The sequence below is a fragment of the Orbicella faveolata genome, unplaced genomic scaffold (assembly GCF_042242905.1).
Source record: "Orbicella faveolata isolate gen_17 unplaced genomic scaffold, um_ofav_v1 contig_1, whole genome shotgun sequence".
Taxonomy (NCBI): Eukaryota; Metazoa; Cnidaria; class Anthozoa; order Scleractinia; family Merulinidae; genus Orbicella; species Orbicella faveolata.
The window spans coordinates 25,957,348-25,972,126 of record NW_028301536.1 but is presented as its reverse complement, the minus strand read 5'-3'; the positions used below and the strand labels follow the sequence as shown (position 1 = coordinate 25,972,126).

The window sequence follows — 14,779 nt, the reverse complement described above, 5'->3', positions numbered from 1 at the left end:
CCAGCCCAAATTTTGCCCAAGCAGGAGCTTCTGGCCCAAGTCGCATTTTCCAGCCTGTTTTCTGCCCAAATCCTAGTCCCATTCTAATTCCAGTTTTTTGTTTCCCAGTGACCCCAAACCCATTTTCCTAATAAAAAATCCCAGTTCCCATTTTACCGCTTCAGAGTCCCACTTTTAGCGAAGCAATGAAATTTATAGATCAGGTAGGGGGCGTGTTTAAAACGCGAAATGGTGAAATGACGAAATGGCACTACTGGGTGAGACGAGAGCTCATGATGCCTATCTATGCCAAGTCTCCTTCGCCGCTCACTAATAGCGGCTTCAGCACGAAAACATGAAAAAAAAAAAAAAAAAGAAAAAAACGATCTTCCCCTCGAAAAAAAAAAAAAACTCTCTGGCAAGCAGGGTACTAATCTCCTGTACAATATACGTAGGAAAAAAAAAAAAAACTGATCCATTTTACAGACATATTTTACCAATTTTTGGCGTTTCCGGCAGATATATATATTTTTTTGACATTTGACGCATTTAGGATAGGTCTACTTTGACTCTACTTTGAACAACCTTTTTCTAGGACTAAGAAGGTAAAATTAGCGATCTCCCGGATTTTTGTTGTAAAGGTCTCTGCAATGATTATGTGGGATACGCCCAGGGGACGGGTGCGGAGTATAGCACGGGTGTCTGTATAAAGGGTATTGAGAGCTAACCACTGTCGAGTAAGTTATATTTACCCAAGTATTTAGGCTAACCTGAGCGCTATTTAGGCTAACCAGAGCGCCATTACTTAGTCTAACTGGCCGTAGTGCCATTTTCCGCATTTCGTGTTTATAAAAATATGTATTAAACGCTCTCGGACAGGAACAAAACCCGGACCGGATCAAATCGAATTTAGATAAGAATGACAACTTGCTTTTACTTCGACTGTTCTTAAATAGTTGCTTTTCTTATTTAAATCAAACTAGCAATCCGAGTTGATCCTTCCTTAGCTCCTGTAGCATTAAATTGTAGTAAGCTTAAATAAAATTAAGCTTACCAGGTACTTACTGTGTTACCCGATTTTTATTTGTTTTTCCCTGGCCTTTTCAGACCACAAGAAGGAATGATTCTTTTCTCCAAATGAAATTTTATTATTATATTTTAATATATTTTATCCTCGTCCACGTTATCCATTTCGTTTACGCTATTTTGCGTAGGTGAAATTTGAATAACGAGCCAAAATGTCGGCGATGACTCATTGGTGTGGAATCAACTAGTCACGTGGGTTCTTTGTGGCCAATCCTGACGGAGTGTTTATCGTTGAGTCGTTGTGATGGCTGTTGTGAGGCCGTGGACAAGATCCGATCGAACATCCTTTACATGCACCAGGTGCAATGAATAGAGGAAGGATTTTCAGTATTCTATAACAGTGCTTAATATAGTACACTAGTGGAAGTGAAATTTCCATAGGACGTGGGTTGCTCAAGGTGGTTTTCTGTATCAGCTGTTTTGGTCGTCTTTCAGCTGGTTGCGGTAAGCTTCCATGTGTGCGTGTGTTTCGTATCGTATCGGCGGTTTAATAGACTACACTGTATCTCTAGTTGATTTCTAAATCGAAAAGCGATAACGTAGATTGGAAGGTGGGACCGTTTTCACACGAAAGACTTTACCGTCGTCAAGAGAAGAGTTGTAATGAAAAGAAAGGTATTTGATTCACTGCGTATTTGATATGTAGAAGACAATTCAGTGCCAGTTAGTAAATCGTTGTTATAAGATAAGTTTACCTTAGGCATAATATTTAGCTGAGGCGATGGGACTCTACAAATGATTCTCACTTTTCCGGTAATCTCATTTTATCTTTTAAACACAGTAGTTGTTTTGAAGGTGAATTACAAAGTAGCTGAGGTGGAAGGTGTTAAACAATTTTAAGGGTAAAGTCTTATGTTCTCCGTTCTTCTGGTCTGCTTGATTATTTCAGAACATTGTTGTTCGATTGAAAATTTAATTTTTTTGTACTTAGCCACAAGCAAGAATAGTGTAACCAATTATTTGCGGTTCGTTTAGGATCGGAAACCAGAATATTGCTTTAAAACTTTTTTGTTTATACGGTCAACGTAAGCTTAATTCTATGAAGCTGCAGTAATGGTTTGTAAAAATGAAGCAACTCATTCTTAAAGCTAAAGAAGCGAGTTTGATCGCCTTGTGTAGATGATTGTTTGCGAAAATCCTGGCTTTAGAGTAAACAGTTTTAGATTTAGATTTTTGACCATGTATATGTTAAGTGATGTTAATTGATTTTCTAATGCATTCTTTCCAAGGTAATGTGTAACAGTGTATTTTTAGCCTGCTGGTTCATTTGAATTTCAAAATTGGATTCTGCTCATAAGCTTAAATTCTATTTAGAATTTTAATTATCAACATACAATATTTTCTCTCTTGCTGTTGACTCTCAAAACTCTGAGCTGTTTTTAATTTTGTGAAAAGGCTAGTAAAAATTGGAAAGATTGACATAATGAGACCTTCTTATTTCCACAAACCAAATTGCTCAGCCACCCTGTACCATTACACTAATAATATTTATGCTTGTTAATATTTTATGGAAGTTTCTACAGTACCAAAGCAGTGCTCACTTCTTATAAACACCTTTTATCCCTTGCAAGCTATAGACTGATATTTGGCAGATGTTTAACCATTTCCCCTTGTGTTTGAGCTTACATTAGTCATTTCTTATTTTTCCCAAAATAGTTTTGTTAATTGTTTTTGCTCTAGATCTCCTTGTCTTGGTAGTCAGGAGGAGCTTTATATGTTATCAAGCCACCTATTGGGCTTGTTTTGATGTCACTTCACAGGCTTACATTTATACGTGTAGCCACCGGCTTCGTCTGCAGTACGTGCAACATGACTGCAGATCATTGTCATATCATTGCCCGTGGCTTAATATTTTTCAGAATACCCGATATTGAATTTTCAATTTGCAGCACTCTGTAATATGATAATTTTCGTGTTTCAAACATGGGTACCTAATTTAAAAGCAAAAGACATGTTGCAAGGATTTGAAATAGGCTTGCTATCTAAGGCTGTGTAAGTTGACTGTTAGTTTTAAGCTTTGATTTGTATCCTGTTTCATGTAAGCTCTGAAATACGATAGACAGTCCTCTTTTCCATAATAGTTACATGTATTTCAATTCTTTTAGGAGCATTTTTTTAAAAAATCTGTGTATTGCAACTGGAAATATAATATTGCATTGTTTATCCTTTGATAACAAGAGTGATATGTGTACATTCAGTGATATAAGAGCTTTGATAAAAGGTTTGAGAGATACAGTATAAGATGTCATCATCATTATTCCCTTCTCTCCTCGTGGAGAATGGGGCCATCAATCCTTCTTCTCTGAGCAACATGGTCTTTTGCCGCCACCCCTGCCTTCCTCCATGTGTTGAATCTGAGATGTTCAAGAAATAAGATGTAATGAGCAATATTTCAATATTAGTGGTAAATTATGAGCAGTCGTAAAAAATAATTTTTGGCTAATTATAAGATGTAAGTACCGCAGGCAGATACCATAGACTACATTAGTCACCAAAGTCTTATTAACCATTGCAGGGGCGACTGCAGGGGCAAGCTTTGTCTACCTGTTCATACTGAGTATTTACATGTATTTCGTTAAAATGTGTTTTGCGGTCAAACTGATATTTCAAGTATATTGATCAGATGTTTCTTGTAGATGGTATCTACAGTGAGTTGTTATGGAGAAGTGGGTTCTATTGAGGTTGATGGTGACTACTTAACTGCCCATACAGACTTGTGAACAAGATTTAGATCATGATGATGTGAAAACTGTATTTTGCAGACCCCCGATAATTCCATCAGTGTAGTTTGCCTTTAAAGTTAAAAGAGAATTCTACTTTGAAATCAGATAGTTTTATTCTGTATTGTGTTACTAAATTAAACTTAAAAGGTTTTTGATACTGAGTCACTGCGGAATCTTCAATACATGCACAATATAGGCAAGGAATCTGTTTTTAACACCTTTTATCAACCAGGTTAATTAAGGTGGACTGTATTAAATGTCTAGATCTGCAGTTGTATTATTGTATTATATTAATTTTGGCTGGCTTTCTCTGAAACATAAAATTTAAGGAGCTAGAACCTTAAGATGAGTTATTTTGATTGAGAACATAATGTTCATGTACAAGAGGCACTTGAGACAACTTGTGTTAATGGACTGAAACTTGAAATTTTAATAATTTCTCTTAGCTTGTGTTTTTGCAAAGGTTCTTGAGTCATTACACTTGAGGCAATGTGTTGTCATCTTATTTTTTACTCAATACTTGACTATAATTTATTGGGAGATGTGATGGCCTAATGGTTGGCGCATTTGACTTTGGATGGAATGGTCTGGGTTTGAGCAGTGATCTGGAACCACTTTTTTATGTTCTTAGTGTCTCTTTCCATTCACAAGTATACACCTTTAGCTGTACCCATGACTGACAGTTATTTCCAGTGGGAAAGCAACTGTCAGCTGTCTACTGAGAGGTGTCATTAGAGAGTTAAGGCTTCATAATACAATCTGTAACACAAAATAATGTATTATGTATCTAGCAAGGTGCAGGAAAACAGACAGTATATATATGAAATTACATGTAGTTTAAGTTTTGATATATAGGACAAGAAAGTGGTGTTTAGATCAGTCACTTGCTCCGTAATGCTAATTGATAAGGAGTAAAAATTATTATGGGTACTCTCTTGGATGAGATCTACCTTTAACCAATCACAGATGCATGAATGCACAAGTGTGCAAGTGACTGTAAATGTTGGGCAGTTGACAATGATGACTTGTTCTCCCACTTACGCTCTGATAACGTTACACCTCTTATCACCTCTTAAGTCTGAGCTCAACACCCAGTTAGTCACATGTCACTTTGTTACTGAAATGAAATGGCTGATGTTATCATTGTGATCAGTGGTAAATATAAATTTGTTACACTTTACTAGCCTAGTGGTGTGTTGTTTCTATGTAACTCACTTCAGCTATGAATAGCATTAATGTCTTCTTAAAAGAATGGTTTTTGTTTGCCATGTGTACATGGGTTCTTTAGTCAAGTGAACAGTCAGTCAAAATTTTTTATTGTATAGTGCGTTACCGTGGCTTTTGAATTTGATTAATGTGTGTACTTACTCTGTAGATTGTTTGTAAATTTTACAAGGACACTGTACAAGTCATTGTACATGTAGTAAGAAAGTTGATATTAATTAAACAGGCTTGTAGATTGTGTCATAATGTTTTTACTTTATACATGTAATAACTTATCATGAGAAATTTACTATTTCCATTTTAGTGGCAAAAATGTGGGCCCATGGTTTTGAAGAACAGCAAGACTGACAGTAAAAGATGAAGCAGAGAAAACTTCGGAGTCCATGTTTTATTTTGATTTCCAGGCATTTTTATTTCAGGTAATATATACCACATATTTTACCATGTTTTTAACTACTCAATAAAATTTTCGTTGCCTGAAATTTGGTATATTTTCAGTAGTAAAAAAACCTTGATATGCATTTCTCTTGAAGTTACTGGATGTATTAAATTTTTTGAATCCCCACATCTATCAATGGGTCAATAATCCATTTTTAGAAAAGTAATTCAATGCTGCTTTTGTCTGTTCAGAGTACCAAGATAGTTTGAAACCATGCCCGCCCTGACAGCCAATTCCGTCACACTAGATGAGATTCTTGAGGTGCGTGCAGGCCCTCTTAGTGAGGAAGAACTTTGGGCATTGCTGTCCCAATCAAGTGTAGCATTGCAGGATGTATTTGTGAAAGGTAAAATGAAAGTTTGAAGGAGAAGCAATGCAGATTCTAAGGCTGTGGTCTAAGAAAAATTATGAGGAGTCTAAAGGTTCCTAACCATGAAATCCCGGGTGCCTAGCACCTAAGCTTATGTGAAAAGTAAGTATTTTTTCCAACTAAAGTTAGTTGCCTGTGGCACCCGGACACTTCTAGAGCACAGCCCTGGATTCCCATACAATCCACATTGTAAACAATGTGAGAACCTTTCTCAAGTTTAACCTTCATTTGAAAAAAAATTGAGTTTCTACTTGCTCTTAACTCTCTATGGCATGAATTGACTGGTAGCAAATGTACTCTACATGTACTCTCCTGGATAAGATCTAGCCCATCCCAGGTGTATAAATGGATGAATATATGAGTAACTGTATACTGTATGTTGGGTTGTTGACAATGATGACTTGTTCTCCCACTTACGCTCTGATAACATTACGCGTGATGTAATTTTATCACCTCTAAGTCTGAGTTCAACACCAAGAATATACCTGCAAATCTGTGAATGTTAATGAGCTGTTAATATTAACTTCATATCTGGTCATTTGTTGTTCATGATTGTCTAAAAATGTGTTTAACTTTCCACAAGGAGTTGCTCTTTCAAAGCCCCAGAATTGTACTCAAAACACAACCAACCCACTGGATCTGGGCCTTCTTCAAGGCTTAACCAAGTTTGTTTTGTATACATTTATTAAAAAAATATTTTCTTAATCCAGATAAAAAATACACTGAACCAACACTGTATTGTAGATGTCCACACCTGACTTGCAATTATTGTTTTCTTGTTCAGATTGGAAAACAGTTGATGTGATACAGCTTTATTTTGTGCTAGTCTAGGCAATATTTACTACCTTCACACAGTCATGTGTTTAATTGCAATGAGATTTACAAATCTGTGTTTGATTTATCAACCAGGTAAAGCAAGGAGGAAGGGTCTTCTCACATACACAATTACACCAGAAAGTTTACTTCTTTGCCACAATGGCAAGGTTAAGTTCTCACTGCACACAGGTAAGATCTGTCAAATCCTGATACATTACACACAAAGGGTAATCTACATTATGCCAAGTAACAGTGTAGATGTAGGAGTAAACACTATAATTATAAAGTCCCTTCCAGTCATTTGCCAGATTCACAAGTCTTCAGTAAGTGAAGCTGTATAGCGTTATTGAAAAGGTCTAGGTTCAAATATATTACATTCACATCTATCTTTTGGGCATGTTGGTTGAATAGTGTTCAGTCAAGTGTTATCAAAAGTAACGTGTAATCAGTCAAGTCAACCAGTAAGAACACTGACAATCCAGTGAGTCAGTTGGGCTAAAAGCAAACACCCAAAGCCGGTGAAAAGTGCAAGAAAACATAGATGTAAGCGTAGTACATGGATGGGTTCTTAATCCCACCACAGCTGTACTTGTTGGGTTGTTGACAATGATGACTTTTTCTCCCACTTAAACTCTGATAACATTACACATGATGTAATAAATTATCACCTCTTAAGTCTGAGCTCAACATCCAAGAATTTGAGACCTGTGAATCTGTGAATGTTAAAGAAGTGTTCATAGTAACTACTGATTTGGTCATACATGTATGTTTAACATTGTTGCCCAAAATTGCATTTCAGTTTCATCAAGGAATCGCTCTTACACAGCTCCAGAATTGTACTCAAGACACAACAAACCCCTTGGAAGTGAGGGAACTCTAGAAAAGGTATTCAATATATATTATTGTTCCCCTAATCAAATAGATATTTTTTTGCTGTTTATAATTTAAATGTGTACACGTTAACATACTTACTTGATCCTTGTATAATAACTTAGAACCTAGTTTTTCCTCAATCTCTTTTTTTTGTCACAGCGGAAATGAAACGTTTTGCTTGCTCTACAGTAGCACAGTTTTAATAGTTCTGTTTTAATATTTTTTATTTAAAAAAGTTTTTAAATTTTTGATGCGTGTTTCAAGATAGAATTGTTACTGTGTAACAATAGCTGTAACTGTAACTTGTTTTGTCACTGCTCATCATAATCAGCCCTGTTAAAATGTACTGGCAGGCTGTAATCTGGCAGCCTACAGTTATCTGGTGAAGGAAAGTCAGTTAAGATCCAAATCTGAAAGAACCTAAGTTAAGGCCAGTCTGACGATGCAAAATTACTGTGCTTGTGAATTAAATTCTGGGCCTTTGACATGTGTCTGAACTCAGTGCTTGTGCACAAGATTGTTAAATGTACCTCAAACTCTTCCTCCAAACATACTACTGTACATGTATGTACAATACATGCAAACCATTCCTCAAGAAAAGATGTACTATTCTAAAAGTGGTTTGCTATGTTTAACAGATCTGTATATACTCACTGGGAATGACACTATATCATGCAGCAGAGTATGAAATCCCTGTTGGAAAGGTGAGAAATGTTTGTAAATGTACTCTAGTATTACCTTTTTATTTCAAGAGACATTGTTCTTCTTAAGTAGTGGTCGCCATGCTTTTTTCCCCTTACAGTTCTAGTACCTGCATAGTATGATTAGTCGACCTTTGCAGTTGGAGTCCATTTCACATGTGTTTTGATTTTAAACTTCTTTAAATTTACAGCCAGTTAATTTGAGTGAAAATCTAGAAAATGTACTTCTTTCCATGTGCGAAGAAAGTTCTCAGTTACGGACCTCCCTTACAAAAGTTCTGGAGGTAAGTTATCTGCATTCCTTTACTTTTGTCTTTTACAATAGGCATTTTGCACTGTTTATGTTGGTGTTTCAGTCTATATTTGTGTAACAAAGGTCCAAGACCAGACTCTTTTTCCAAAAAGCATTTTTATCAAGATTTTTGTCTTTGTGCATAGATGTGCCATGGACATCGCAAAAGGCGACGTTTCAGTGACATCATTACATCCATGGTTACTGCTGTTTTGGGAGATGATGTACCAGATGTAAGTTGACTCTTTAATCAGTGTTTGATAACCACGACTGATCCTATCTCTGAATGTAACAAAGTTAATTGATGTTGTACATGTAATTGGGTGAAGGGGGGAGAGGTAAGGGGACCTAATGATTGACTTGTTTGACTCCTGATCAAGTAGTCTGGGTTTGAGTTCACTACTGAGTTGCTGGACAGGACACTACATTCTCAACATTCTTCACTTCATCCAGGTCAGGTACTGTAATAAAAACTAAGCAAACCTGATAAAGCAGTGTTAGTAACTTTACTATCTTTACATTATTGATTATGTCGTCTGTTGCAGAATGAAGAAGAAGATTACAGTTTTGATGAAGAAACAGTGCATGTTGATAACTCTGAGTTCATAAATGGAGAGGTATGATTTGATCATGGGATTGAGTTCCATTATCTGCATGTTCTTATCAAACAACCACAAGATACTGAGTCTTGAGTCAATGTAATGTGGTGATCAGAGTTTCTTAGCTGTTGTACAAGTTTTTGCTCACTTGTGGAATGATATGGCTTGATATGGCCAGCCATGTACGAGAAGTAACCATGATATGGTTAATACTCTACTCCCTATAGGAGCCATCACTGATAACTGATTTAGCCAGCCCTCGAAGCTTGCCTTCACCCCCACCCTCAAGGATCAGCACACAAGGTCAACCAACATCAGAAGAATTGGTAGGGTCAAATTATCGTCGATCAGGCTCACCAACTGAGTTGGCCTTGACACCTCCTATTAAGCAGCCTCGTATTCCTCATGTGCTAGGTGAGTTCACGTTAAGAATAAGATGACACATTTTAAGTGTCATGGATGTTCAAATTTTCGTAATAATTTGGGTCAATTCTTGTCAGTCTTGTGATGTAGATTCAGTGAAATCTTAATCGCTTCTCCAGTCTATCCTAAGTTTGTTGACTTTGTTCACAGTTGTGACAGATCGATTATTATTTTAAGCATGTCATTAGCAGCATTACCAGGGTCACATGTAATGAGCAATGTTGGAGGTCTGTTGAAAGTTTGTCCTGTTTGTGGGATGGATTGTTATCCATTTAATTTTTTCCTGCCTACAGTGTATCATCGATAATGAATTTTTGATGCAAGGTATTGTGACATACATACATGTATACATGTATGTGTCATCATCTGTCTTTGCTGCGCCATGGGATGCGTAAGGCGTTAGGACGTATGTGTAGTGCCAAGTTATCAAGAAGTCACTTTGTAAATTTAATTTGTAATCCTTGTATTATTGATTTCTTAATTTTATGATAGATAAATACAAGGATCATCTGCAAAGGGCAAGAAGAGACAGAAGTCGAAAATCTTCCCCTTCAAACATATCAAATGTTTTGACAAGCATTGACCAATCAGAGCCAAGCTCTTATGACCAATCAAAACCTGTCACTCATGACCGGACATGGCCTAGGACACGTGATCAGTCAAGGCCTGATAGCTCAGCCTCACTCCAAAATGGGACGTCTTGGAACAATCTCCCGCTCTCAAGCTCAAGCCAAGATGTTACCCCCAAGGCTGGGTATTTTGAAGGCCCCGCAAAAGGCCATGATCTTGATGTACATGTAAAATCAAGACCTGATTTGGTGCCTGCATCCAGTGAGTACTGTAATTTTTGAATGTCCGATCAATGTTACAGTGCACTCAAGTTTGCATTGTGTGTGCAGCTGAAACTTATATTACACTTGTAACTTAAGCAGTTGTGAAATTAAAGCCTGACAAAAAAAAGCTAAAAAAAACCCAACTAACTAAATATGTTATTGTTATGATCAATCATGTATTCATATCTTTCTGTGCAGTTCAAATGTATGATCTTTCATATATTTACTTGTATCTTTGCCGTATGTTTACCATCTACAGGACCCGTATATTACAAACTCACAACATGACCAGCTCCCAGTTGGCTTGATAGCTCAGCTGGTAGGGTACTGCACCAGTATCGCAGAGGTCATGGGTTTTAATCCCGTTCAATCCTGGACTTTTTTTAGGCTTTAATTTCACAACTGCTTAAGTTGTGTATATAACTGCGATTATCAATCATGTCTTATGGAACAGGTTTTTTAAATCCATCTCCAGGGAATTCAATGTTGCGTCGTTATGACAGTGATGCATCAATCACAGACACTTCTTCCATGGTGTCGGGTCCACAGTCGTCCATGTTGTCTGATGGCCGTTCATCCATGATGTCAATTATGCAAGGGAGCTATGCACCAGAGTCATACATGACAGACGGCTATGAAAGTGAGCCTTACCTTACCAGTATTGGCAGTTCAGCTTCAAGAGCAGCATTCAGAGCTGGAAAAGATCTCCGTATATCAAAGTAAGATGTAAACTGAAAGTTCTGCTACTGGCACTAATTTGTCAAGCCTTTGTGGCATGCTTGTAGGCTGGAAAATGAAGTTCGGGTTTTGTCCACAGTTGAGAAATAAATAAGTAAAATCACTTTTTTTAAGTGTCGAAATGTTTAGCGCTACTGTACTAATTGTGGACACTGAAATAAGCAAACAAATATTGTTAATTTCACAACTGTGGATCTCCACCAGACTCCTAATCTGGACAGTTTTCTTTGCCTCCTCCAGGACAAGTTCAACTTGCACTTTGTGCCTGGCACAAAAATATCCCTACTTTCCACCCCCTTCCAAGGAATGTTTGTTATTTTATTGCCACTTACATCTGTCTGTAATTGAATTCCAGTTTACATGTACCTTCATACATGTACTTAGCTTTAAGAATTTCAAATGACCTCATTTGGGGTGGGTATCAATAATTTCTTGAGCTACTACTAATTGTTTTTATATTATTTGCTGTCCAGTGATCGTCAGCATTCTTCAGCAGTAGACTTAAGAAAACAAGTGCTGAACCAGGGGAGTTTTCCAGGGACTGATGAAGTGGATCATGCACGTCATATGCCACAGCGTTTTCTCTCTGTACCAGACATACACGTTAGTAATGGTGCTCCAAAAGATATCAAAGGCAGGGCTGGATCAAAAACTAAACTAGGAGTGAGTAGATGAGCTTGTATAGAGTGCTAATGTGTGTACTAAACTCTAACAATATTTTAACATTATGTAGCAAGAATGCCTTCTTTATTCCAGCTTTTGAAATTATGGGTTTTAGAAACATGAAAAATCTTTTGAAATCATGGAAGATGACACTTCAAAGGACAATTCTTGGCAAGAAAAAGACAGTAAAGTATGAATGTCTTTGGTTTCATCTTCAATTTAAGTTATCAATTATTGCCAGAGAGACAGTCTGTTTGTGACAGCTGCGATGGTAAATTGCTCTTCCAAGGGTAATTTTTAACAAGGGTGCCAAAGCATGTTTTGTTGTTAAAAAGTGCAAATGCTAACCAGGGTGGTTTTTTTTTCATTTGTAACTGCAGTATTTCTTTGGTCCTGAGTTTGTCCTGGTTGAAAAAGACCCAAACCTGTCAGTTGTGAACATTTCACCGGTAAGTTTGAGGTTTAGCCTCAAAGTAACAAGACCTGAAGACCTGGCAGTGAATAAAAACTATGTAAATCAGTGAGAAAGAGTTTGTGTGCCATGTGAAAAGGGATATCGGAATTAGTAGTTCTGAGAAATACTTTGTGACAGTTTAGATGAAAAAAATTGATTGATTGATTGATTGATTGATCAATTGATTGGTTGACTGATTGATTGAAAAGTGACTAAAGTAAAAATCTTCAAGAAGCAGCAACATTTTACATGTGTCATTTATGAACAGTGCACTGCTGTCAAATTCTAAAAAGTTCCTGCTTTTTTACAGGCCATTTATTCAGCTTTTATTCATCTGGTTTAATTCCAAACTTGAAACTATCTTGTGTCTAGGGTAGAAATGACTCACGAATAACTGAAATGTCCTTTATTTTTCACGCATGTTTGCCATTTCATTACCTGCTTTATTTATTTGTGCATCTTACTTACAATCATTTATAATACTATTGCATGGTTTAATCAGAGGAAAGCTGGTTCTTTACCTCATGGCAGAAGATTGGTGACTGTCGTAGTGCTGAACAGGCAAAAACTGCAGATGATGATTGAGGTACATGTATAGTGTAACTTCAGTGACATCTGTTTTCTTTTCAAACTAAATCCTGTCCTGAATGAGATTTTGTTGTGTGGATTTTCAGGCTACCACTACCACTCAAGCTTTGTTTGATCAAGTCATCAAGTATCTGGGATTAACAGAGAAGTTTTTCTTTGGTCTTACTCAGCTACAAGGTAGGAATACATTTCAGAATAGTTATAGAAAAATGTAGTATAAACAGCAAAACTGCAGGGTGTTGGCTGATTATTGGATGAAAAATCAACAGCAGCGATACATAGGCCAGGGCGCAAAACTTGCAGAGCTCACTGGCATGAAAATGGATTTTTAGGATAATCACAAAATTAAATTATTTGTGCAGGAAAATGAAAGTAATGAGTTCACTAGTTATTACCATAGGCTGTTACACGTACTGTGGTAGAAATCAGTCAGAAGTTTTCCAAGAATTTAGTTGATTTTCATTGCTCATGTTTTCTGATCAATTATTGCAGATGGGGAACATGTGTTTTTAGATTTGGATGTGAAACTAGCAAAATATGCCCCTCCAAAGTGGAAAGATGAGGTAATTTAGTTAATTTTAAATTATTGAATAAGCGTAATAAAAGTTCATTTATTTGAAATAAATCAAAGTTCAATTCACATGTAGCATGGATCATTATCATTCATGAACTTACTCCTATCATCATTTTTTTTCTTTGATCAGTATTTGTATTGTTTATTCATAGGGGAAAGAACCTACAGAAAAGTTTATTCTGTACTTTAGGGTCAAGTTTTATGTGGAAAACATTGCTCTTATAAGGTAAATTAAAATATTTCTTGTTTTTTATACTGTGCAAAGTCATTTATAAAAGTAAAACACTAGTGACTTTTTTTTTACATCTTGTTACTTATCATGTTACTTATATGTGTTGTCAGTGTAAGATGTAGTAACATCATGTGCACCCAATGTGAGCCAACTCTTTGCACGCATTATGTGCCTATGATTCTAGACACGCCTCTTGGTCCATCAACTAATGTGTTACTAACAATAGATGATGCCTGTTCCAATCTGATCTGGTGATTACATAGCTGAGTTGGTACATAAAATACATGTAGCAATAGGCAAAACACTTTTCAAACATCTTTAGAGCACCTACCGATATACAGGACAGTGTAATTTCGTTATTTTCCGCTTCTAGGGTTGCCATTGTATACCTTTGTGCTGTGTTGATTTAGTGTATCAGACATCCCACTAACCTTGTAGGGCACCAGTTCCCAAGCAACTAGTGTGTTTCTTAACTTCCATGCATGGAAATTGTGTGAAATGATTTACTAAATATCGTATCTGATGGTCTCTCCTTCCTGCAACAGTTATCAAAAGACCATTCACCAGTTTTACCTTCAGCTGCGGGATGACGTATTGAGTGGGCAGCTCTATTGTCACGAGGAAGCATCCTTTAATCTTGGAGGACTTGCACTTCAGGCAGAAACAGGAGACTACAATGATACACTTGGTGATGAGTACTTCCTTCCAGAACATTACATTCCAAGCAGGGTATGTACATGTACACATGTTAAAACTGCTTATCTTGATCATAACTACATTCAGGGGACTTCATACATGAAAGGTGTAATCAAGATTACTCCCAGGTTTTATGATCTTTGCTGTACTTGAATGCACAGGAGGGCTTTCAGTACTTTATTTGACCATTTAGTTAGCTTTGTGTACAATACAGCACAGTACATAAAGCAGAAAAATACTTAATAAAATTTGGATTTTTAGCTCCAGATTTCTATCAGTTACATTATATTTATATATTAAATCTACTAGTCGTGCAGAACTGTATCTGAATCCTCTAGACAGACACTTTGTAACCTTTGTTTGGCAATTGCATACAGCTAGGGTACTCAATCTTGACTGTCTACAACAGAATAGATAGTGAGTAGCATAGCCAATAAGAGAACAACATTTGTGATACCTTGTAGAATTCCAGTCAG

General features: G+C 36.7%; 1 protein-coding gene across 1 annotated transcript in view; it reads left to right on the top strand.

Annotated features, from left to right (window-relative positions):
* The first annotated feature begins 1,259 nt into the window (after window positions 1–1,259).
* LOC110043640 (tyrosine-protein phosphatase non-receptor type 13-like) overlaps window positions 1,260–14,779 on the top strand; it is a 50,325-nt gene continuing 36,805 nt past the window's right edge. Inside the window, exons 1-19 of the mRNA XM_089297597.1 lie at window positions 1,260–1,509; window positions 5,317–5,431; window positions 5,643–5,797; window positions 6,731–6,826; window positions 7,437–7,522; window positions 8,149–8,214; window positions 8,403–8,495; window positions 8,650–8,736; window positions 9,049–9,120; window positions 9,330–9,516; window positions 10,018–10,356; window positions 10,834–11,077; window positions 11,570–11,759; window positions 12,140–12,208; window positions 12,716–12,799; window positions 12,888–12,978; window positions 13,294–13,364; window positions 13,528–13,601; window positions 14,153–14,336. Coding sequence (XP_089153723.1) covers window positions 5,665–5,797; window positions 6,731–6,826; window positions 7,437–7,522; window positions 8,149–8,214; window positions 8,403–8,495; window positions 8,650–8,736; window positions 9,049–9,120; window positions 9,330–9,516; window positions 10,018–10,356; window positions 10,834–11,077; window positions 11,570–11,759; window positions 12,140–12,208; window positions 12,716–12,799; window positions 12,888–12,978; window positions 13,294–13,364; window positions 13,528–13,601; window positions 14,153–14,336 — 2,166 coding nt within the window. The 5' untranslated portion in view covers window positions 1,260–1,509; window positions 5,317–5,431; window positions 5,643–5,664. The remainder of the gene's footprint in view (window positions 1,510–5,316; window positions 5,432–5,642; window positions 5,798–6,730; window positions 6,827–7,436; window positions 7,523–8,148; window positions 8,215–8,402; window positions 8,496–8,649; window positions 8,737–9,048; window positions 9,121–9,329; window positions 9,517–10,017; window positions 10,357–10,833; window positions 11,078–11,569; window positions 11,760–12,139; window positions 12,209–12,715; window positions 12,800–12,887; window positions 12,979–13,293; window positions 13,365–13,527; window positions 13,602–14,152; window positions 14,337–14,779) is intronic.